Source organism: Chaetodon trifascialis, chromosome 2 (assembly GCF_039877785.1).
Source record: "Chaetodon trifascialis isolate fChaTrf1 chromosome 2, fChaTrf1.hap1, whole genome shotgun sequence".
NCBI lineage: Eukaryota > Metazoa > Chordata > Actinopteri > Chaetodontiformes > Chaetodontidae > Chaetodon > Chaetodon trifascialis.
The window spans coordinates 24,256,338-24,276,613 of record NC_092057.1 but is presented as its reverse complement, the minus strand read 5'-3'; the positions used below and the strand labels follow the sequence as shown (position 1 = coordinate 24,276,613).

At 43.3% G+C, this 20,276-nt stretch overlaps 3 protein-coding genes and 2 non-coding genes across 8 annotated transcripts in view; 2 read left to right on the top strand and 3 right to left on the bottom strand.

Annotated features, from left to right (window-relative positions):
* The window catches only part of scoca (short coiled-coil protein a), an 8,678-nt gene extending 5,314 nt beyond the window's left edge, over window positions 1-3,364 (top strand). The window contains exon 4 of one of the 2 annotated variants that reach the window (XM_070976062.1): window positions 1,416-3,364. In XM_070976062.1, the coding sequence (XP_070832163.1) occupies window positions 1,416-1,558 (143 nt within the window). In that variant the 3' untranslated portion in view covers window positions 1,559-3,364. The remainder of the gene's footprint in view (window positions 1-1,415) is intronic. The other variant, XM_070976070.1, reaches the window with a different exon arrangement.
* Window positions 3,365-3,986: 622 nt separating this feature from the next.
* Window positions 3,987-14,332, bottom strand: clgn (calmegin). Of its 2 annotated transcripts, none has more exons than XM_070976042.1 (15): window positions 14,109-14,332; window positions 11,219-11,506; window positions 10,984-11,057; window positions 10,758-10,816; window positions 10,271-10,412; window positions 10,071-10,152; window positions 9,693-9,885; window positions 9,024-9,213; window positions 8,666-8,779; window positions 8,407-8,563; window positions 7,918-8,133; window positions 7,639-7,755; window positions 7,391-7,541; window positions 7,085-7,233; window positions 3,987-4,847 (listed from the first exon to the last, which is right to left on the bottom strand). In XM_070976042.1, the coding sequence occupies exons 2-15, from the start codon at window positions 11,504-11,506 to the stop codon at window positions 4,773-4,775; spliced, it is 2,007 nt and encodes a 668-aa protein (XP_070832143.1). In that variant the 5' UTR covers window positions 14,109-14,332; the 3' UTR covers window positions 3,987-4,772. The 2 variants fall into 2 exon arrangements, with proteins under 2 accessions (XP_070832143.1, XP_070832151.1); XM_070976050.1 differs by having other exon boundaries at window positions 7,085-7,227; window positions 14,109-14,278.
* A 709-nt stretch (window positions 14,333-15,041) lies between these two features.
* exosc9 (exosome component 9) lies at window positions 15,042-19,309 on the top strand. Of its 2 annotated transcripts, none has more exons than XM_070980696.1 (12): window positions 15,042-15,214; window positions 15,593-15,687; window positions 16,041-16,160; window positions 16,349-16,451; window positions 16,637-16,774; window positions 17,056-17,138; window positions 17,550-17,682; window positions 17,797-17,885; window positions 18,006-18,152; window positions 18,240-18,418; window positions 18,658-18,730; window positions 18,858-19,309. In XM_070980696.1, the coding sequence occupies exons 1-12, from the start codon at window positions 15,149-15,151 to the stop codon at window positions 18,919-18,921; spliced, it is 1,290 nt and encodes a 429-aa protein (XP_070836797.1). In that variant the 5' UTR covers window positions 15,042-15,148; the 3' UTR covers window positions 18,922-19,309. The 2 variants fall into 2 exon arrangements, with proteins under 2 accessions (XP_070836797.1, XP_070836804.1); XM_070980703.1 differs by having other exon boundaries at window positions 18,661-18,730; window positions 18,858-19,305.
* Window positions 19,310-19,590: 281 nt separating this feature from the next.
* Window positions 19,591-19,662, bottom strand: trnaq-cug (transfer RNA glutamine (anticodon CUG)). The gene has a single exon. It is a non-coding gene; the product is annotated as a tRNA-Gln (tRNA).
* Window positions 19,663-19,954: 292 nt separating this feature from the next.
* Window positions 19,955-20,028, bottom strand: trnai-aau (transfer RNA isoleucine (anticodon AAU)). Its single transcript has one exon. It is a non-coding gene; the product is annotated as a tRNA-Ile (tRNA).
* Between the last annotated feature and the right edge of the window lie 248 nt (window positions 20,029-20,276).

The window sequence follows — 20,276 nt, the reverse complement described above, 5'->3', positions numbered from 1 at the left end:
GCGGTTAGTTAAGTCAACAGCAGCTGTCCATATGTCTTTTTTATATCTTGAATTGAACTTGCAGAAACATGTTCCTGCATGATAACAGCCTTCTCACTCCTTGTGTTTAAGTCCTTGGTCATTTCTCAATATGCGTTCTTCTCTGTACTTGTGTTCTTGTGTACTTGGGAAACGTCATCAGTCTCAGTTCAAGTACTGTTCCAATTCAAAAGTCCGCATCTCGCCAAGTACAGTCAAATACCCGGATGTGTTCTTGCACCTCCCATTTTATCGAAGATGCATCGGATGGTGACTTGTGTGGACTTGGGACAGCCACGTATCCCAGAATGCATTTTGTAGCAACGATGTCGGAGGAGAGGACTCACAACTGTAAATTACAAGTTTCGAAATACGACTGTTTTAGTAGTACGGAATGTGGTTTTAAGATTATTTCATGTGAGAAAGTGGATGTTAAAACTTAAAATCTGTGGTCAATTCATCATGATAGCGCATAGTTTAAAATTTGCTCCAAAGTTTTTGTAAGTCCAAACTTAGTGTACTTGGTATTGAGAAACGGCTCTTGTCTCTCTCTCTAATACAAACCAAATGAAACAAACCCCCAAAAGCATATGTCTTCCATCTCTTTCATCCATCTTCTGAGCTTGCAGCTTTAAAACGGTGGATGCTTGCTTGCTCCCTGCGCTGCTGCTCTTCTCTCTCGTTTCTCATCACAGCCTCTCTGCTGTCTTGATATAGTCCTCTGCTAATACATTCACTTCACCTCCTTCACACTGTCTCTCTCCGTCTCTTTCCCACATTCATAAATTGATTGTAAAAAAGTTTTTTGATGAGGAGAAAAATCACTGTGAAACCTGCAGGTGAATCCATTTTTTTATGAGTAAACACAACCTGATGGCCAAAACAGTTTCTCTTGGCTAAATGTCACCAACCAGCCAGTTGTGGACACTCCTGACATCTCTGCCTGTCCTTTTCTCCTGTGTCATTTTTTCCCTTGCAAACAAATGCAGGTTATTCCATACAGCTAAGGGCTATGAGTTTATATGCTTAAACTAAGTAGACGGTGGACACTCAGTTTAACAATTAGCTTTAGCTTCAACATAGAGCAAAAATAATGCACAATAGTGTATCTGTGCCTCCTGTTTATATTTCTTGACACCTGCCTGATGTCTACAGACAGCTGCTATTCAACATTAGCTACCCGGCAGGTATGCACAGCCTGAATGCAGTTATGTTTACATTCTGTCAGTCAGTGGAATGGCATATACTGTGTGTGTGTGTGTGTGTGTGTGTGTGTGTGTGTGTGTGTGTGTGTGTGTGTGTGTGTGTGTGTGTGTGTGTGTGTGTGTGTGTGTGCGTGCATGGCTTAGTAGCACCACTTGTGGTCCAAAGGTTCCTACTCTTTATATTTGTTCCAGACCTGTCATCCCGGGTCGACGCTGTCAAGGAGGAGAACCTGAAGTTAAAGTCTGAGAACCAGGTCCTGGGTCAGTACATCGAGAACCTCATGTCAGCCTCCAGCGTCTTCCAGACCACCGACACCAAGAGCAAACGAAAGTGAGGTACCCACCTGAAAGAGCTCAAGTCCCTGGCTGGCAGCTGGGAGAGGAAACCCAGCGTGGAGACATGGAGAGGACTCTGTTGTCTCAGCAGACCTGGGTGTTTTCTGTGACCCTTCTCACTTAGCTGAGTCAAAACTAACATTTTAATAATCAAAAACATAAACTGAACACGTCCGGCGGGCCCCAATTTAATGTTATTCTGGCCCAGGTCTGTTTTGCAGCAGCTTCCTTTCCACACTACAGACGAGGTAGACATCACCCTTTGCTCACTAACACAAAAACAGACCCAGAATCAGCTTGTGGTCGTGGGTCATTCGTACCTTGACTTTCTTCTTAATGCCTCCTGTCAAAAAAGAATCTGTAAGATAATTCTTAGGTCTGTTTTACCTGCTTGGTTTTCTGTTTGAGGACAAATCTAATTTTGTGTGGTTTTTCCCAACGTTCTGAGACAGCGCTCCTGTCTCAAACTGACCTGCAAGTGGGCGATATTACGAATAGTGTTTGACCATGAACCTCGTTTTCAGCACTGGTTTATTTTATTATTTTGTTAAGTATTTTCTACGTCAGCTGGATCTGAGTTTTTGGCAGGTTTGGGATGTCATCATGTATATGTAAAGCATGACTGTATTCCTCAGTTTGAAAGATGGCAAACTGAACAGTATTACTGAGAATGATAAAATATGCATTTGGATTGCATGTACCAGTAACACACATCTACAATGGGTTTATTTTTGCTTGACAGTTCAGTATGTCTGATGAGATGTGATTAAATCAACAATCGCTGATTTGCAGACTGCATAAAGCTCCTGAGGACTTGGTAACAGTAGGAGATGGACACTAGATACATACACACCAGGTACCATCGAGGGCTCGGAAACAGTTTAGGTAAAAGCACAGAGAAACTAAAAGTCGTGTAATCTGGCACTCCATTGAAGTGTAGGTTTTAACTAACATCAGTGATGTTTTTATTGCAAGTGGTTGATTTTTTAAATCACAATGATACAAGATTTTCTTTATGTACTTAAAAGTATTTGTAACCCTTTATGTGTATCAAGTCATTGACGTGTGAAGTGGCCCAAATGTGATGGTGTCAGAGGAAATGGTTGGGTCGTAAATGCAGCAGGGCTTTCAGAGACAAACCCTGCATTATTACATTTTGTGTCCTTATCCTGTAACGTCGGGGGGGGGGGGGGGGGCGGGGGGCGGCACTAAACAGGCCAAATGACATGAGGAGGAGATAGGATGGGAAGATGAGGGGGGAACAGAGAGAGACTTTCATCTTTAACTGCAATACCAAATGCAGTAAAGAGGCCTTGAGTGCTATTGATCCACTTAGCTGGGCCTGGAATACATCAGCTGCTAGAGGACGGCTTTGACCGTAATGTGCTGATGTCATCAGTGGACAGCAGAGTGGAGGGTGTGTCCTCCGACACACTAAAATAGACAGATTTAAGGTGGAAGGAAGAGATGAAAAGTAACGTAATCTGGACAAATGTGTATTCCCTTTAAGTAGAAGTCTCCAGTTTAATGTCTGCAAAGCAGTAATTCATGAGTCAGTGACTGTGGTGCTGTCTGACAGGAGGAAGTGGTCGTATTAGGGAGGCTTTGAACACTGTATATGCTGTAATTTATTGAGGTTATTTTGATATTTTTTAACAGTTTTACAGTACTAGGTCGTTCATTTCTTTCTGGCATGCTGAATATGCCCATCTACACACACCCTGGTACCAGCTGTCTGTGTGTGGACACCCTGCACCTTTGCCTTCAAACATTTTTGTTGAAATAAAAATCAAAGATAAAGCTCACTCCTGTCTCTGAATCCTTTGTCACCTCCACCATCCAAAATTATCTGTCAGAGATGACAAGACCAAAAATGAGTGTCAGTTGATCAGACTTGACAAGTTTTTTTGTATTAAATAATTTTATTTTCAAGAGCAATGTACAATCTGCAAACAAATGTAAACAGGGATACCTGCCAGCATTTGGCAAGAACATAAACTACAAAAGCTTGAGACAATAATATAAAACAAATAAATTAGCATCAACATCTTGCCCAGGCAATGATCTAGGATCTGAACTCCCCCTAGAGTAGATATTCTGGGAAAGTTGTGCTGTGTACTGACTGAACGAGACACAGGTCATTGTCTTATCGAGCACTGACAGAGTCAGTGTTTCATCACCAGCTTTGAACATATTTAATTTGACCTAGGCTCAGAATAAGCACATCAGTGGCATATATTTAAGAAAACTGTCTCAAGTCACTCAAAACATTAAATCTTTAATCATACTGGCATAAAACAAATTTAAAACAAACCAATAAATAGTTGTCATTGCTAAACCTCATTCTTAAACTGCTATAACTTAGTAAAATTAACACATAAAAGTAACTGATGCTCCTTACAAACTACCTAAAACCTACACAGATCATCCTTTTTTTTTTAAAGAGGTAAACTTTTAAACCTAAGCTGAGGCGACTTGTCAGCTGAAACGTCCTGACACTGCAGTAACATCTCACGCAGCCTGGTGTCCTCTGCTGCCGGCCTGTTCTTCAAATCCAAACTATTTCAATGAAGGAAGTAACTCTGTCAAACTGTGTCCTCGAACATGTTCTTTAAAACAAAGGACACGAGAATAGTCTAACTTTTGAGATGTAAGCCCCTAAGATATGCTGTAAAATGGTGTGAACAACTGGAGTCGACAGCAGCGCACACGCTCTGCTCCCTTCACTCTCAGAGGAAACAGACTGGAGGATCTATGATGGCATATATTCAGAGAGAGGAGTGACAGCAGAGACGGGGTGAACAGGAACAGAGGTGGAGGAGGCGGCTTTTAAGGTTGACAGGCGTTTTGACAGCAATGGCTTGGAGAAGAGAAGAAGGATGAAGGAGGTGTGGAAGCTCAGGATGGAGGAGGAAAAACAGCAAAATGCACAAAATCTCCGGGGGATTCATCAATGAGCAGACGGGAGGGAGAGACAAGACGAAGCGAGGAGTGACACGGGATGTGGTTTGGGGAACTGTGGACCTGTGATGGGTGCAGCTGAGGCATGGAGGAGATGTGACTGGGGCAGCCGGGGTGACTGCAGGCTACCAGATGGTTTGGAGGAAATATGTGCTGCTCCGCTCGGGGAGGGGGCGAGCAGCAGGAGAGATGGCCCTTCCACCTCCCCCGCACTGGGGGAGAAAGGAGACAGTAGGCGTGGGGTTCACCTCCTCAGTCTTTCCGTACCCTCCTCTTTCTCACAGCTTGTTTGTGGCTCTCTTTGGTGACGTCTCCTCCCTCCTTCGGCTGATAAGAGCAAGAAAAGGCCTCATTTAATGGATGAGTCACACAACATCACTCTGAAGACATTTCAAATGACAAGAGTGAAATACATAATGATTCTTAAAAGTGAAATCAAGGGCAGCCAGCCTCCCTGACCATGCACATTTATGACTAGGACAAGGACACAGTGTAAGAGACATGAAATTGTCTAAATAGAAGGGAGGTGAGTAAACGATCCCGTTGAGTGTGACAGCATGAATGAAGGAATAAATGAAGGTGTGGCATTTATGGGTCTGAGAAGTGTTCTGTGCCCTATAACAATAAACCCCCCAAACAGCCATCTTTTAACCATGATGTATTCAAGGTCTCTAGTGTTGGCAATATGAGTTATAAATAGAGGTTCCCATCCAACACCTGGTCCCCTGACTACAACACTTGAGACCTTAAAGACCTGCAGACACCGAGCCTGTTTGCCCTCATGGGGTCAACAGTTTGTCAAATTTCTTGTGTCACAATAGCATGAAGCAAGCACATAATCCATGATAAGATGGGACCACATGATGTTCCAGCTCTGTGCTCAGAAGACGTTAGCATGAGAAAAACTGCTACCATGTGTGAAAAACCAAGTATGCACGGCTGTACAGTTGCACATGCAACTAAAAACACCTGTGTGATACAGCTTTGCAATGTGTGTGAGAGACGGTCTGAAACGGAGATCGTTTTCATTTTAAAGCGGCTCTTCAAATTAGGGTGGATGCAGCCAAAGCTGCTTGTTTGGGTGAGGTGAATCAATGGTGCCTCGCTGTTCTGCTTGGCAGCTGTAGTCTATTGTGCTTTTAAAAATCATGTCCCCGTCTGCGTAAATTCCATACATCCAACACCGCTTCCCACAATTCCTTGAAAACGGCTGCCATATTGGCACAGGGAAACCACGCCTCCTGGCACATGTTGAGGCAGGTCAGTCCACATTTACAATCATCATAACTCAAAATTTCAACCCATGTGTTTTGTTTCAAATGTCAAACACTGGCTTAAATTTAGAATGTGGGTTTTCAAAATAAAATACTTTGCTCTCTGCTCCATCTTACCTACTGCAGCTTTAAATATGCAGACTTAGTCTGAAAATTTGAACCAACACAAGTTCCATGTCACTCCCCCTCCCTCTCCACTGCACTCATGCCCTGCCTCCAAGCCCCTCCTCCCTGTGGTGTCTGCCATGACAACCAGTAACGTTAGCCTTAGCATCGGAAACAAGCTAACTCTGCCCAGCCGCTACATCAAAGTCGCTAACATACCGTACGCACTGCGCAGTGTTACTGTAACAATCACCATATTAGCTTTATGGTTATTTGTTGTCTTAGCCGTATATGCTGTTGTTGGCAGCGGCGGTATGGGCAGTTTCTCCTTTGCACGTGGCTGTTGCTCCGCCATAGCTTTCACTAGCCTCCTGATGCCGCTCACAGAGCTGTTTGACTGAGCGGCAGTCGGCAGCATGAGCGGAGGGAGGGGGCGGTTTGCAGCGTGTGTGATTAATGATTGACAGATTTCAGACACTCCCTCAGATGCTCCTCTGGCTCTGATTGGTTGTTTTGTGTTGGGCGTGGTGGATTCTTGCAAATCGCAGTAGGTGGGACCAATGGAGGCCTTTTTTTTTTTTTCACAGATTACATGTTTCATGTACTGCTGTCTGGGCACAGGGACAGTTTTAGCAAATATGACAAAAAATTACTTTTATACAAGTTACCTACTGCGGCTTTAAGAGAGATGAAAAGTCTAAAATTTAGCTCTAATCAGGTAAATATCATCTTACTGAGATATAACTAGATTTTTTTTATTTTTTTTTACTGACAGAGTGACCTGTAACAGCTGTTCTCCCTTCTGTGAAAGTGCACATACTGTTGTAAAATTTATTTCATACATTTCATAATGTTAGTTTCCTCCAGCACGTATTGATATCGCATATTGATTTTATCTGTTACTTAATGAAATAGGTGGACATGCAAAATTTTGAAGTGTCACATTGGAATTTATTTATTTTCTTAAATCAATTAAAAGTGGTTTTTATTTATTTATTTTTTCATATCTTGTTATCTCATTTTACATGCGCAGTGCATTTTCAACCTGAAGCAGAACAGCTATTATCCAGAGCCAGATGAGATGGATAATGTGGAACCTTTTAAAGATCAAGCTAAAGTGAAATGAAGAGAAAGCAGTTGGTGAAATGTGCGCAGGTCCTCTGTTAAACTCACAAAGACACTGACCTCATCTTCTAATGTTCTCTCAGGAGCTTTGCTTTCCTCGTCTTCCTCCTCCTCCTCTTCCTCCTCCTCCTCTTCCTCTTCCTCCCCCTCTGGATTGTCACTTCCCACATCTGCTCCATCCTTCTCCTCCTCCTCGGCTTCTTCTGTTGCTTTTGAGACAGAGAGTAGAGGTGATGAGGACAGAGAGTACAGAAAAGTATAAACAACGTAGAACAATGTAGAACAATGTGGCAGTAAAAGAACAATGCTCCGGTCAATACAGCACCAGCAGAGGAGTGTGTGATGTCCTGTGTGTGACCCTCTAACCTGCAGCTGCTGCTCCCTCTGTAGCCTCAGCTTCTTTGTCATCCTCATCTGCTGCTGCCTCCTCTTCTTCTTCTTCATCCTCCTCCTCCTCTTCTTCTATATCAGCCTTGGGAAGATCCACCTTCTTGTACACGTATTCGTCATCGGATTTCTAGGGCACAAAGTCGGGTTTAGAAGCTTTTCTGGTGTGCTTCTGCATTCATCAGGGATCAGAAACACAATAAATGAGCTCATTAGGTGCACAGTACCTTTGGCCAGCAGAAGAGCACAGTCAGTCCTACAGGCAAGCCCACTGTCAGTATGTAGATCACCCAGAGCCACGGCCGCTCCTCTGCTGCCATCATCAGCTGAGCAAAAATCCCTGGCTGGTTAGGAAAGACAAGAGACACGAGAGCAAATGGTGAGCATTTGTGAACCTCACAGAGATGGGCCGCACTGTGGGAAATTATATGCACACAGTGACAATGTAAGTGTCTATTAAGATGCTGCTCTGTGTTCCTGTTGCCCTTACGAAACATCACACTGACCTCGTTAGCGCTGGCCACCAGTTTCTTCAGCCCCCAGCTGTCAGAGGCCCAGCGGTCAGCCACCTCCTTGTGAGAGGTGATAATGAAGTTGTCAAAGTAGATATCTGAGGTCATGGACCACAACTCCAAGCCCAGAGCCTTGAAAGGTGCCATCCTGAACGGCTGCAGGTCCTCAAAATAGTCTGGGTTATCGATCTTACGCGGTTTCCAGACTCCCTTAAGAGAAGATGGAGAATGTGACGGTAAAAAATTAGAAGAAAGGCATCACGGAATGGTTTCAGCTAGAGCACAAACGTAAAGCATTGCCAACAGGACAAGTCAGAAGTGCTTCATGAAACACAGAGTAAACCGTGTTTTGGCTGTGTGCAGTTGTGTGCATGTTGTCATTAAGGTTTAAAAAAAAGAAGAGTAAATATAAGAGTAATGGACTCAAGATGATCTTTGAACTCTAAGAAGCCAAACTCTTCAGCCTGGTGTGGTTATAGTTACCTGATAGTTGGGATTGTCCACCAGAGGGGCTTTCCACTTGCCCTTGTACTGAGGGTTATTGATCTTGGGACGCTTCCACTCCCCACAGCCAGGGGCCGTTTCACAGGCTGGGTTGGGAATCTGCGGGGCTTCCCACTCTCCGTCCATCTCCTCATCCCTGCACACAGGGGACAGCGGCGTCATTTTCTCAGTGTAAACGCTCTGACATCATTCAGAAGCTGGTTAGGGGTTTGTGTGGGTGGTCAATGTGTTTATTTACCAGTCTTCTGGTTTCTCAGCATTAGGGTCAGGGACAAACTCTGGTTCATTGTCCAGCCAACCCTCTGGCTTCAAAGCATCAGGGTCCTCAATTTTTGCTGGAGCATCTTCATCCCTGTGAGGGAGGGAGGGAGGGAGGGAGGGAGGGAGGGACGGACGGACAGACAGACAGACAGACAGATAGACACACACACACACACACACACACACACACACACACACACACACACACACACACACACACACACACACACACAAGTCCATGTTATTCATGACTTGGTCACTGAGGCACTAAAATTTAAACATGTCCAATCTGCAACTAAATCTGTACTGTCTACTAGTATGGGGGTTGTAGTCACCAGTCATCGGGCTTGACAGCCTCGGGGTCAGGAATCTTGGCTCTCTCATCCCAGTCTTCCGGCTTGGAGTCATTTGGGTCATCTATGTCTTTGGGCGGGTTGACTGGAGGCACCACGTCATGCAGCAGGCTGCCGCGGCTCACGCTGGACTGGTCGATGAACATCTCATAGCTGTTGTCTGGGTTCAGGACTGAAAACAGGGGCAAATGTATATTTTTTAAAAAGCGGAACAACACATGCAGGTACATGTAAAACTGAAGTTGAAGTCATTATGCTTCAGTGTGGTACGCAAAGCATTACATATGAAAGACACATTTCAGACAGATAAAAACACTGACCAGCCACTTCATTAGGTACAGTTGTGCAATCTGTGTTGTACTGTCGTGCATTATATTGAAAGGCGTTTCTAATATTCTACCCCTGTCCTGTATGTAAATGGGGTAGACAAAATATTAAGAACACTTCTCAATATAATGCAGTCCAGTTCAACACCACCACAAACTGCAACCTAAATAATATGCATTAATACTTCTCTGACAGTGACAGTCAAAACTGAACATCATTATCTTGGTAAAGGCAGAAGTTATGGCAAGCTGTTGAACTGGATCACATTAGATTATAAGTATAGCTAATGAAATGGCCCATGGCCTTTACAAACTCTCTTTGTACCCAAGGTGTAGAGGTGAGTCTTCTTGTCAGTGTAGAACTTCTTGAGGTCAACATCAGGCCTCTTGGCATGCTTCTCCTCAAAGTCTTTGTTCAGAGGATTCTGGTGGCGGAAGATGAAGTGTAGCTTGTAGTCTTCGCCACACTTGTCTGGTCCAAACATGATAGTGTAGGGTGTACGGTCTTGGAATTGTTCCTGCAGTGCAGAAGAAAAAAAGTGCTCCAGTGTAAGATGCTTTGGGTATAAATGGCCATCAGATGGCCTATATGTGCCATTATATGGATATTTCATTGTCATTCACAAGTACAATTCTACCATGCACATGAAAACTTATACACATTAAAAGTTGATTAATGCACAGTGACAACATGTATACCAACCAGATTGAGACTGCCAGTGTCTGAAAGCAGTTTGACATACGCTCCACCACAGTCAATACCATCCTGGAAATTCACTTCATACCTGCAACCAGAACACAACAAAACAATTAAACAAGTCTTGGTAACATAATTTTACAGTTCTGTTGACTGTAAAATGTGAGTACCATATCTTAGCCATGCACGTAAATGTCTGAACTCACTGTAAGACCAGAGGTTCATCCTGGAAGACAAAGGGTTTGTCCATCATTGCGGCGACTGCGTGGTGCTTGGCCCGGGACTTGAGCACCAGACCCTGGTCTCCTGGAACTTTGTTCTCCTTCAGCTGCTCCACAGCCCACTTCCCTACAGCCAGAGAAGAGAGGGATGGACATTCAACAACCGAACCTATTTTTTCAGGGTCATGCTAACATTGCTGTGGGCTATGATTCATTCATTTTTTTTGTTGGGGTGTGTGGTAGCAGTCTCAGACCTTGAGACTTTCGTGTAGTCAACAGAACATCGCCAGACACTGTTTTACTGTCTGAGCTGAGGTGTTGTGACTTCAATCTCAGCTATTACGCTGCCAAGTGAAGTGTTATCACAACTAACAAGGATGATGGCCAAAACTACAACAATGCAGCAAGTTCTGCCTCTGTATAAGCTATAAGCATACAGGTGAATGAGTAGAAAATGAATAAAGCAACCAACCATCATATTTGGCAATATCATCATCTGCATCCCCCTTCACCGTCTTTGACAGCTGCCATCTGTGGAACATCAACATCACAAAACTCTTGGCTTCCACACAAGAAAAGCTGAACACACACACAAACACACTACAACCACTGATTGTCTTGGTTTATCCTGGTCACTCAGTACCGTTGCAGGCTCGTGTGGCCCAGTATGCATCAAACATTTACAATGTAGGCTGTACCTGCCCAGTGATCCATCATCAAACGTCTCTGCGAAGTAGACATCTCCAGTGGGAGTAGGAGTCTTGTATGTTACCTGGGGACCAAAAACCATAAATTAGAAGAATCCGGAGATTTACAACAGTCAAGAAAGCATTTCTTTATTGTAATTTAATTTACTATCTTTCAGTACCATACTACTATACTTCAGTTTCACATGTGACCATTATTTGACCTACATTGTGACCCATTTCTTACTTGAAAAGAAACATTTGCATCCATTCCAGCTTTATCAGCCTTCCCACTTGCTGTGGCTGTCTCATCAGAGTGGTCTTCATCCATTACAGTTGCCTCTATCTCCTCCTCCTCCTCTTCTTCTTCTTCTTCTGCCGCCATCAGAACATTTAATTCCTCCTCATCCAAGCCCATATCTTCATCGGCGTCTGTAACACCAACCTCCAGCTGCTCTTCCTGTGCTGCCACAGCTGCCACAGCCAGGTAGGACAGGAGCAACATGCTCCACATCCAACCCCTGTCCAGCTTCATCTGTAGAGGGGAAAATAGGAGCGGGCGTGTGGTGATTACAGGAGGGTGAGCAGGGTGTGTGATAAGGGCATCAGTGAAGAGCAGGGTGTGAGCAGCAGAGTGAGGAGGGAGTGTTATGTGAGAATCAGGGAGGGGGATGGGAAGAAGAGGCAGGTGTGAGTGAGATAGTTATTTATGGAGACAAATGGAAAGTGTGTATGCGTGTGCATGTGTATGTGCACGCATGGGGGGAATCAGGTATAAATAGAGAACACAAGTGTGTAAAAGGAAGGAGGGTTGAAAGTCAGAGAAAAAAAACAAAAGAGGGAGGTCACATTAGTAGATCCCATCCTTATCTCATGTTTTTTTCCCGACAATATTTCCTCAAAAAAACCTTTACAGCTGCCCCTTCTCTGCTGTAATGCCTCTCTAAAGGATAATTCATCAAGACAGACTCCTTCTACACAGAAGCCAGAAACATCTGCAGTGTCAACATACAACTGACCTCTTTGGATTTACAATACGTCCTCTTCCTCCAACACCCTCACTAGTCCCATTTTGTAGCAGCAAATGCATCAGATTACAATCTTTGTGTGTGTCCTAATAAACACCTGAAACCTTAAAAGTTATTCTATCGAATAAAGGTGCAATTCACAGATCTGTTACAGCAAACTACAGATTCAATGACCTCCTATTGATCGGGCCACACCTGCTCACTCTTGCTGTGAGCAGCAGGAATTGAAAAGCATGAGCACAGACAGCACAGCAACACACTTTCATTAATTCCTAATTAACTTTAATTCCCATAATGCTGTTGTTCTATTTGCTAACATCAGAGCGCAGGAGGATCAAAAGGGTTCTGATAAGCATAAGGGAGGGATGATGAATGGGGAGCACTACAAAAAACCAGCTTATCTTGGAAAGCATCAAAATTTATTTGCAGCAACGACAGTTTGTAAAAAAAATTTGGCCACCTTTCATTCAGATGGAGGTGATCAACAAAAGCAGATTCTGATTTGAGAATATACAAAACGTGTGTGTAAAAGAAGAAACTTAAAAGCTTGATGCAGTTGTTTAAATTAACAGAGTCTCAGAAGTAGGTACACTGCAAAACTTCTTTTGAACCATTGCTTTTTGTTGCACAGAATCCAGTGAAGCTATTAAGTGCTTGTGTTTATATCAGTGGGGTATTGAGGGCCCTCAGTGGATTGGCTTCCTATCTTTAACAACAATGAATAAGAGGTGACATTGGGAGTTAAAACTGAATAGACAAGCTCTTTCCTTGTCCTTTTGTATTTGTGTCCATAAAATAATTAACTGCCTAGTAGAGGTATAGCACTTTATGAAAATCTCAGCTGCCTGAACATGAAGAGGGGCATCTACCTTTACTTTCACTTCACAGAATCAGGCATGGCTTCAGCAGCAGGCACATCATGACATCCTCAAAAGTAAAATGATCAGTTTGAGGCCAACTATTCATTGGTTGAATGTGTGATACCCCACGGCCTTCCTGTTCTACATGACATGTCTTTTAAGTATGTCAGGAGTGGTGAACTGGGCCAATGGTTACCACCTTATGAAAGTAATGAAGGTTAGATAAACTCATGCTAAATTCAATACTACTCTCTGACATAATTACTCCAGCATTGGTCTGACTGTGAAGCAGCTTTGAGGTCTTTCCTCAGGAAACAGATATCACAGCTTAGCCTTGTGTTCTGACTAAACACAGACAGGGTTCAGCAACAGACATGTGGAGCTCATACACCCCTTACACTCAGACATAACATGCAAGGAGCCAATGAAGTGTATGGCATCGTGTAAACATCTCTCCTGCTATCAGTCCAACAGGAATATAGGTATGGTCCCCCTTCGGTGAATCTATCAAGTTGTGGCCAAAGTCTAAACAGGTACAGTATTTCCAAACAGTTGCCACTGGTGAGTCATATCAACCCCACATCCATTAAGACAAGTTTGTCATTACGAGCTAAGGGAAGGCAAAGGAGCTGACAGGAATTCCCTTTATCCAAGTTTCAGTGTGCAGATAACTAGCTGATGTGTCTGTATGTCAGCTACACAGCCAAATCTATTTCCCATTTAGCTTAATTTCTCCTTTGTGACACAGTTACAGTGCAAGTGTACATCCCTCACCAACCTCCGCTTGACGTTGATGTTTGCCAAAAAGGACTTATTTTATTCCTATCACTATGTAAGATGATATAATTGGACAGATCCCAGACCTATAGAGAAAAGGTCATAGGACAGGGTTGTGGAGCTAACATGGCTGCCTCCGAACACTGCAATGTCCAAACTGTTTCAGATGAATGGCTTCGGCTGCAGCACCTGCTCCGCTAGCTAGCTAGCTGGACCGCGCGCCAATCAATAACAGCAAACATTAGCATAACATTAGGTTAGCTCCTAAACTGACGGGCTTATGGAGAGAGCCCAGTAATGAAACATCGCCTGCCGTTAAAAACAAAAGAAAAAAAATGTTTTAGTATAAGGGTGGCCAACAATGTCCCATTAGACTTCAGAAATAAGAGGATAGCAACGGTTAGCTTGCTAGATTAGCAGTGATGTCGCACAGGGAGGGATGGAGAGAATGAATGAGCGCACGATAACAAACCTTTCGCCTTCTTGTACTTGCAGAGCAAATTCCTCAGTAAAAGCTCCTTCTCCGCTTTGAAAAAACAGAGTAAATATCTTGCGCGTTTGGCCCTCTGACAGTGTCACCGAGACTCGCCGTGCAAGCTTGGGAAAGAAAACACGGTCGTCGGCTGAAGAGGATGGAATATAGATGACAGCTTGGCCCGGATAACGGTAAACGGTTGATGAGTGAGAGCGTGTCCCTTCAAATGGGCATGCGCAGTGCGCCCAGATGGCCTGCGAGACGGCGCTGCAGATGTCGGGCGAGAATGGTGCCTTCACGTGCCAGAGGCAGTTATAGGAAACGAGGATTAGACACTACTCTGTTTCTACTCATATGACTATTGTTTTACATGAGATACGGTTTCAGTGGCAGTTGCCACAGAAACAACTGCAATACTTTCCACACCACTTAAACGGTTCCTTCTCTACCTATTATGGAGCAAATTTTTATTGTAATGAAATACTATTTTTTAAAAAGATGCATGATGCACAGGACAAAATGGCAGTTTGCCGATCGACGGCTACAAAGCCACCCAAAAGTACCTAAGATAGGGGACCCATTCTGTTAGTGTTAAAACAAAAGCACACAAGTACCTGATACGTGTTCATCTGTCAAAATTCCCCCCAAATTCTACAGGTTCTTGCTGTCAGTATTTACAACGTGAAAAAAGCCCAAATTACGAGGTATCGGAAACTTGCTCTGTAGTGAGATTGCAAAGTAAAAGCACATTTTCAGTAAATTGTACCAAAAATGCTCCGCGAGCACAGTGCCAACAAATATTTGATTTATAATAAATAAACGCATGTAGGCTAACATAACCGCCTATTCACAATAATCGAAAAGTAGTCAAATTAAAACAAATATATTTCCCATACTTTTACTATGGCATGTTACATGCACTTCCGGGGTAGAGTTCAGAAAACATTGACGGTAGGCACATGCCTGTCAGAGCAGTGGCATCGCCGTTGTAAATTAAACTGTTGAAATCTAAGCATAACCACTGACAGTTCCGCAGGATGAAGGACACACCGCTGTCAAACTGTGAGCGGGACTTCCTGCTGAAAGCCATCGCAGAGAAGAAGGTGAGCTGGGTTTAGGACTTTGTGTCCACATTGTGCCCCGACTCATGAGATTGGTGCAGAAAATGATGTTGCACAGAAGGAAAGCAGTACTCTATTTGGACACAGGGCTAACACACTGTAACTGATACGAAATAAAGAATATTTCTTTGTGATTCATCCAATAACCGGAAGATGGACTGCTTCCAAACACCATGGGTCACAAAGCCAATCTCTAGTAACTGTAAACGCAAAGGACTCATTGTCTTTATTTGGGACTTTGGATCATGGATTTGTGCTTTGGGGGAATTGTTGTCCTTATCCCCATACGGAACACAGTAGTTTCTCAAACATGTCGCCTGTTGTGGGTCTGTGAGGGTCTCACCTGTCCTCTTCCTGCAGCGCCTGGATGGACGACAGACCTACGACTACAGAAAGATGAAGATCACATTTGGGACTGACTATGGATGCTGCTTTGTAGATCTGGGGAAAACCAGGTGAAACCACATACATGTCTTTACTTTTTCTACCTAGTAACCCATCCTCATCAAAAAGTGGTGCTGAATTAACCTTTTAAAATTAATTCTCACAGTATTGTACAGTATAAAAGCTTAATATACTGTATTTTGTGTAAATATTCATGCAAGATGTACTTTTTTTGTGACAGCACCATTATTGTGCAGATTTTAAAAATATTTAGTGGGACACATTTGTTGTCTTTGAAAATATTTGTAACACTTAAATCTAAGGTTCTATGTGCTTGTTGTCAAACATTCGTAGAACTCATACAAGTTCATATGGAACATTTGTATTTATGAAGAACATCATAAGCTCTTCCTGTTGTCCACAGAGTCATGGCTCAGGTGTCGTGTGAGCTGGTGGCTCCTAAAGATAGTCGACCAAACGAGGGAATCATGTTCTTCAACATCGAGCTGTCGCCCATGGCCTCACCAGCATTTGAACAGGGCAGGTGAGACACAACTAAAGAGATTGTGTTTGTATGTACTCTCCAGAAACATCTGACAGATTATGTGTTAATGTAAAAATGATGACGTGAAGGGATGTGTTCGACCAGGACTGTGTCTGAAACATGCTTCATTTAGTCAAACAGTTTGTGCAGACAGTGTAAATCATCTGAGGGCTTTCCTTTCTCTCCAGACAGTCTGAGTTGTCAGTGAAGCTGAACAGACAGCTGGAGAGATGCTTGAGGAACTCCAAGTGCATTGATACTGAGTCCCTGTGTGTGGTGTCTGGAGAAAAGGTAAAACATACACACAAGCAAGAGAAACAGCAAAGAAGCGTATCCAGTGTGGTGACGGTGTGCGTGTGTGTGTGTGTGCGTGTGTGTGTGCGTGTGTGTGTGTGTGTGTGTGTGTGTGTGTGTGTGTGTGTGTGTGTGTGTGTGTGTGTGTGTGTGTGTGTGTGTGTGTGTGTGTGTGTGTTCAGGTGTGGCAGATCAGAGTGGACGTTCACCTGTTGAATCATGATGGGAACCTGATGGATGCTGCCAGCATCGCTGCCATCACCGCTCTGTGCCACTTCAGACGCCCTGATGTCGGCATCCAGGGAGATGAAGTGACAGTGGTGAGTCAGCAGGCTCACCAACAGACTCAGCAGGTGGTGTCTCTGCTTCACTGAGCCTGCTGGGAAACGTGCGATGCTCCAAACGCCAACAACTGCTCTGTTCTGTGAATGTGATGTAGGAGCTTTACTGCTTTACGACAAGTCACCACTATTGAGTCATTCAGTTTCTTTTTATTGTCAAAACAAAAAGCTTTTCTGTCATAACTCATGTCAGGACGGTTTTCATTTCTTTTATACTCTGTGTTGTTTGTAATTGTGTGTTTATTGCTGTACTCCCACAGTACAGTCCAGAGGAGAGAGACCCTATTCCTCTGAGTATCTACCACATGCCTATCAGTGTCAGCTTCTCCTTCTTCCAGCAAGGGTAAGAACCACATTTTCAGTACAAGACAGAGTCATTATCCGTGCAAAGGAAAAAAGATGTTATAATGTTCATTTGAGGTTTATTTTACAGGATGTAGTTTGTGGTACATTTGAACTGTGTTGCAATATGCAGAGAGGTGTGTCTGATATTCAGCCTCCCCTCACTGATGTAAAGGAGGTGGACAAAATCATGGAAACAGCTGTTCAACAGTACCACTCATACATTTAAATAGTAGTAAGAGAAAAGAAAAAACAAGTATTGCAAAAGTCAAACTTCGTATGTATTGCATTACACTGGATTCGTTTTAGCTAGGTGTACCCGATAAACTGCCCACTGAGTGTGAACTGCAAACTCACAGAGTTTATACGTGATCCAAGTTTTCTTCCTGTGTACTTCCTGTTCGCTCTGCAGGACATACCTGCTGGTGGACCCCTCCGAGCGGGAGGAGCGGGTGATGGATGGCTTGCTGATGATCGCCATGAACAAACACAGAGAAATCTGCTCCATCCAGTCCAGCGGGGGCATCATGTTGCTTAAAGAGCAGGTGAATGGAGTCACGATGATATTGCTTCGTTTTGGAGCCATAAAGGTCAATTAGTCAAAGAAGTAAAAAAGAAAGAGTTAATCACTAATGTACTTTTTATGTGTGATGTTGAAGGTTATGAGATGCAGTAAAATAGCCAGCGTCAAAGTGTCTGAAATCACAGAACTCATCAGCAAAGCCCTGGAGAATGACAAGAAAGCAAGGTGAGCAGTAGCAGCACGTTACCACACTTCAGTGTTTCACAGCAAACTGTGCAAGTGGACACATTTACCACCACTGGTGTTGTCATTAGAAGATGACCTCTGTGCTTTTATGTTTTTCAGGAAAGCAGGTGGCAGGTGTGGTTTTGCAGAGTCTATGCCTCAGGAGCGAATCACAGCACTGAAAATGGACGAGACTCCAGTGGAGATGACAGATGTGTCAGACAGAGCCAATGACGTCATTCAGAAAGCCGAGGCCCCACCTCACACGTATCCTTTACTGAGCCGAATCACACCACCATCTTCCAACAGGAGGTCATTTTACATCCACTGTGGCTCCTTAACCATACACACCAGTGTGCCTTCCCCTGTGGTGCCCGTCCCAGGTGTGGGTCAGGTAGGGCAGGGGCTGCAGAACACGTGGGGACTGGAGGAGGATGATGAAGAAGAAGAAAATGATAACAGTGGTGAAGAACAGGAGGAAAAAGTAACACAGATGGAAGAGGAACTGCATGAAAAGGAGGAGAGCGGAGGAGGTTATTACATGTTTCTCAATCTTAATATCAAGAAAGAGTTATATAGGTATGATTTCTTTTTCAGACAGGAGACAGACAGGAATGAGCATCGACTCGCAAATGTAATGTAATGGAAAGTAAAAGTTGTTTCTGACAGAAGTGATGCAATAGGCAGAAATCATAATTAAATATTATGTAATCTGTATGCTTTACTTTAAATGACTTAAAAACATACATGAGGAATTTGTTTTGTTTTGCAGTAGATGTGGTTGAGATATCTGACAGTGAAGAGGAGGATGTGGTCATACTTCATCCAGAGACATCAGCTCCCAAGTAGGTGCATCAGTTGTCTCTTCCATGTGTAGGACATTGTAGTCAGCAGCAGAGGAGGTATGCACTCTTTACACAAGGATTATCAGATTGTTTTTTTTTTTAATTCACATCTTTTTCTTGCTGTCAGAAATACAGGACTCAGCAGCCACCAGAAGGGGGCAGCAACGTCAAAGAACAGACGGAAGAAATGAAGTGGAGCGCAATCTGAGATGTTCATATGAACAGAGTCAGCACCTGCAGCACCTCTTCATAATAAAGACTCCTGTCCTGGCTTAAATGATTCCTTCCTGCTACAGCTGACGATTGGGATCAAACAGCTGTTACAGTACAGAGACACTTCCCAGTGTTAGATTCTTACTCTGAGAATATGAAGTTTACTTCTTGCTTGTAGCCATTTGGATCAATGTAGAAACAGACCATGCTTAGAAATGTACAAAACATGAGTTGTAACTTTTTTATGATTAAAGAGAATATTCTCAAACACCATTGGGTGTTATACAGACATTTACATCTCAGCTTGAACAATGATATATTTTTCTAAGGTGAAATGTGATCTGTGGTGGTGAGTGTCATCGAAATAAAAAGGAAAACAAAAATGTATTTCTTGTACGTTTTCTGGTTTGAAAACAATCATGTGCTTAGCTGCAAATACTTTAAGTACAACATTTTTTTTTTTTTTTCCACTATGTGGCGTTTGTGGTGCCAGAAAACACATGCTATGGGTGGAATGGCAGATATTAATCACTCACTTCGGTCATTCAGTGAAGCACATAAGGATGGAGTAAATATTTAGGCTAAGTGAGGTATTCATCCAGTTGAACGGTAAAGTGTGCAACGAAAGAAAGCATGTAAAAAAATACAGGTTCCACCGAGATTTGAACTCGGATCGCTGGATTCAGAGTCCAGAGTGCTAACCATTACACCATGGAACCTCCCTACATTCGCCATACGTCATTTAAACAATTAATTCCTAATGCGTCACACCACACAATTTCTACTGACGACTGTGCGACTTCGAATAAGACTATAGCAACACTGTGGTTCTCATTGCAACAGATATTACACTATTTTCCCGAACAGTAACTAGTTCCCGCTGTCGTTAACTAAATCAGGCATTGTTAGCAAGCATATATATATTGCCAGAAAGTAGTGAATTGAAAAAACACACGCCAGTTGCTTACGTTCATAACAAACTACCGAGATACATTGAGCAAAAACGTAACTTGGCCCGTACGGGGATCGAACCCGCGACCTTGGCGTTATTAGCACCACGCTCTAACCAACTGAGCTAACCGGCCATACTACCACTCAAAATCGGCATCTATTAAATATCAAGATATGTATAATTGTTATGCCATTTTCGGTTTGTGGGTTCTCTTTGTGGTCACCAACCTGCCATTTTGCCAGTACAAACACACACAGCAAATTCAATTTAATTTAAGGTCTGCTGTTGGTCTAAAGATCGCTGAGGTATAGAATTCTCTTGTTTTCACAGGAGATGTCTAAGGTTGGAACCAAAATGCTTCTTAAGCGAACAGATCAAAAG

What these genes read in the sequence shown, in the direction of transcription:
- exosc9 (XM_070980696.1), top strand. Translation starts at nt 15,149, where the DNA reads ATGAAGGACACACCGCTGTCAAACTGTGAGCGGGACTTCCTGCTGAAA. An exon ending in TTCTCCTTCTTCCAGCAAGG is followed by an intron (nt 17,139 to 17,549) that starts GTAAGAACCACA and finishes TTCGCTCTGCAG; the next exon opens with GACATACCTGCTGGTGGACC. An exon ending in GCCGAGGCCCCACCTCACAC is followed by an intron (nt 18,153 to 18,239) that starts GTATCCTTTACT and finishes CATACACACCAG; the next exon opens with TGTGCCTTCCCCTGTGGTGC.
- clgn (XM_070976042.1), bottom strand. Translation starts at nt 11,506, where the DNA reads ATGAAGCTGGACAGGGGTTGGATGTGGAGCATGTTGCTCCTGTCCTAC. An exon ending in ACACTGGCAGTCTCAATCTG is followed by an intron (nt 9,886 to 10,070) that starts GTTGGTATACAT and finishes TCTGCACTGCAG; the next exon opens with GAACAATTCCAAGACCGTAC. An exon ending in TGGACAATCCCAACTATCAG is followed by an intron (nt 8,134 to 8,406) that starts GTAACTATAACC and finishes TCTTCTCTTAAG; the next exon opens with GGAGTCTGGAAACCGCGTAA.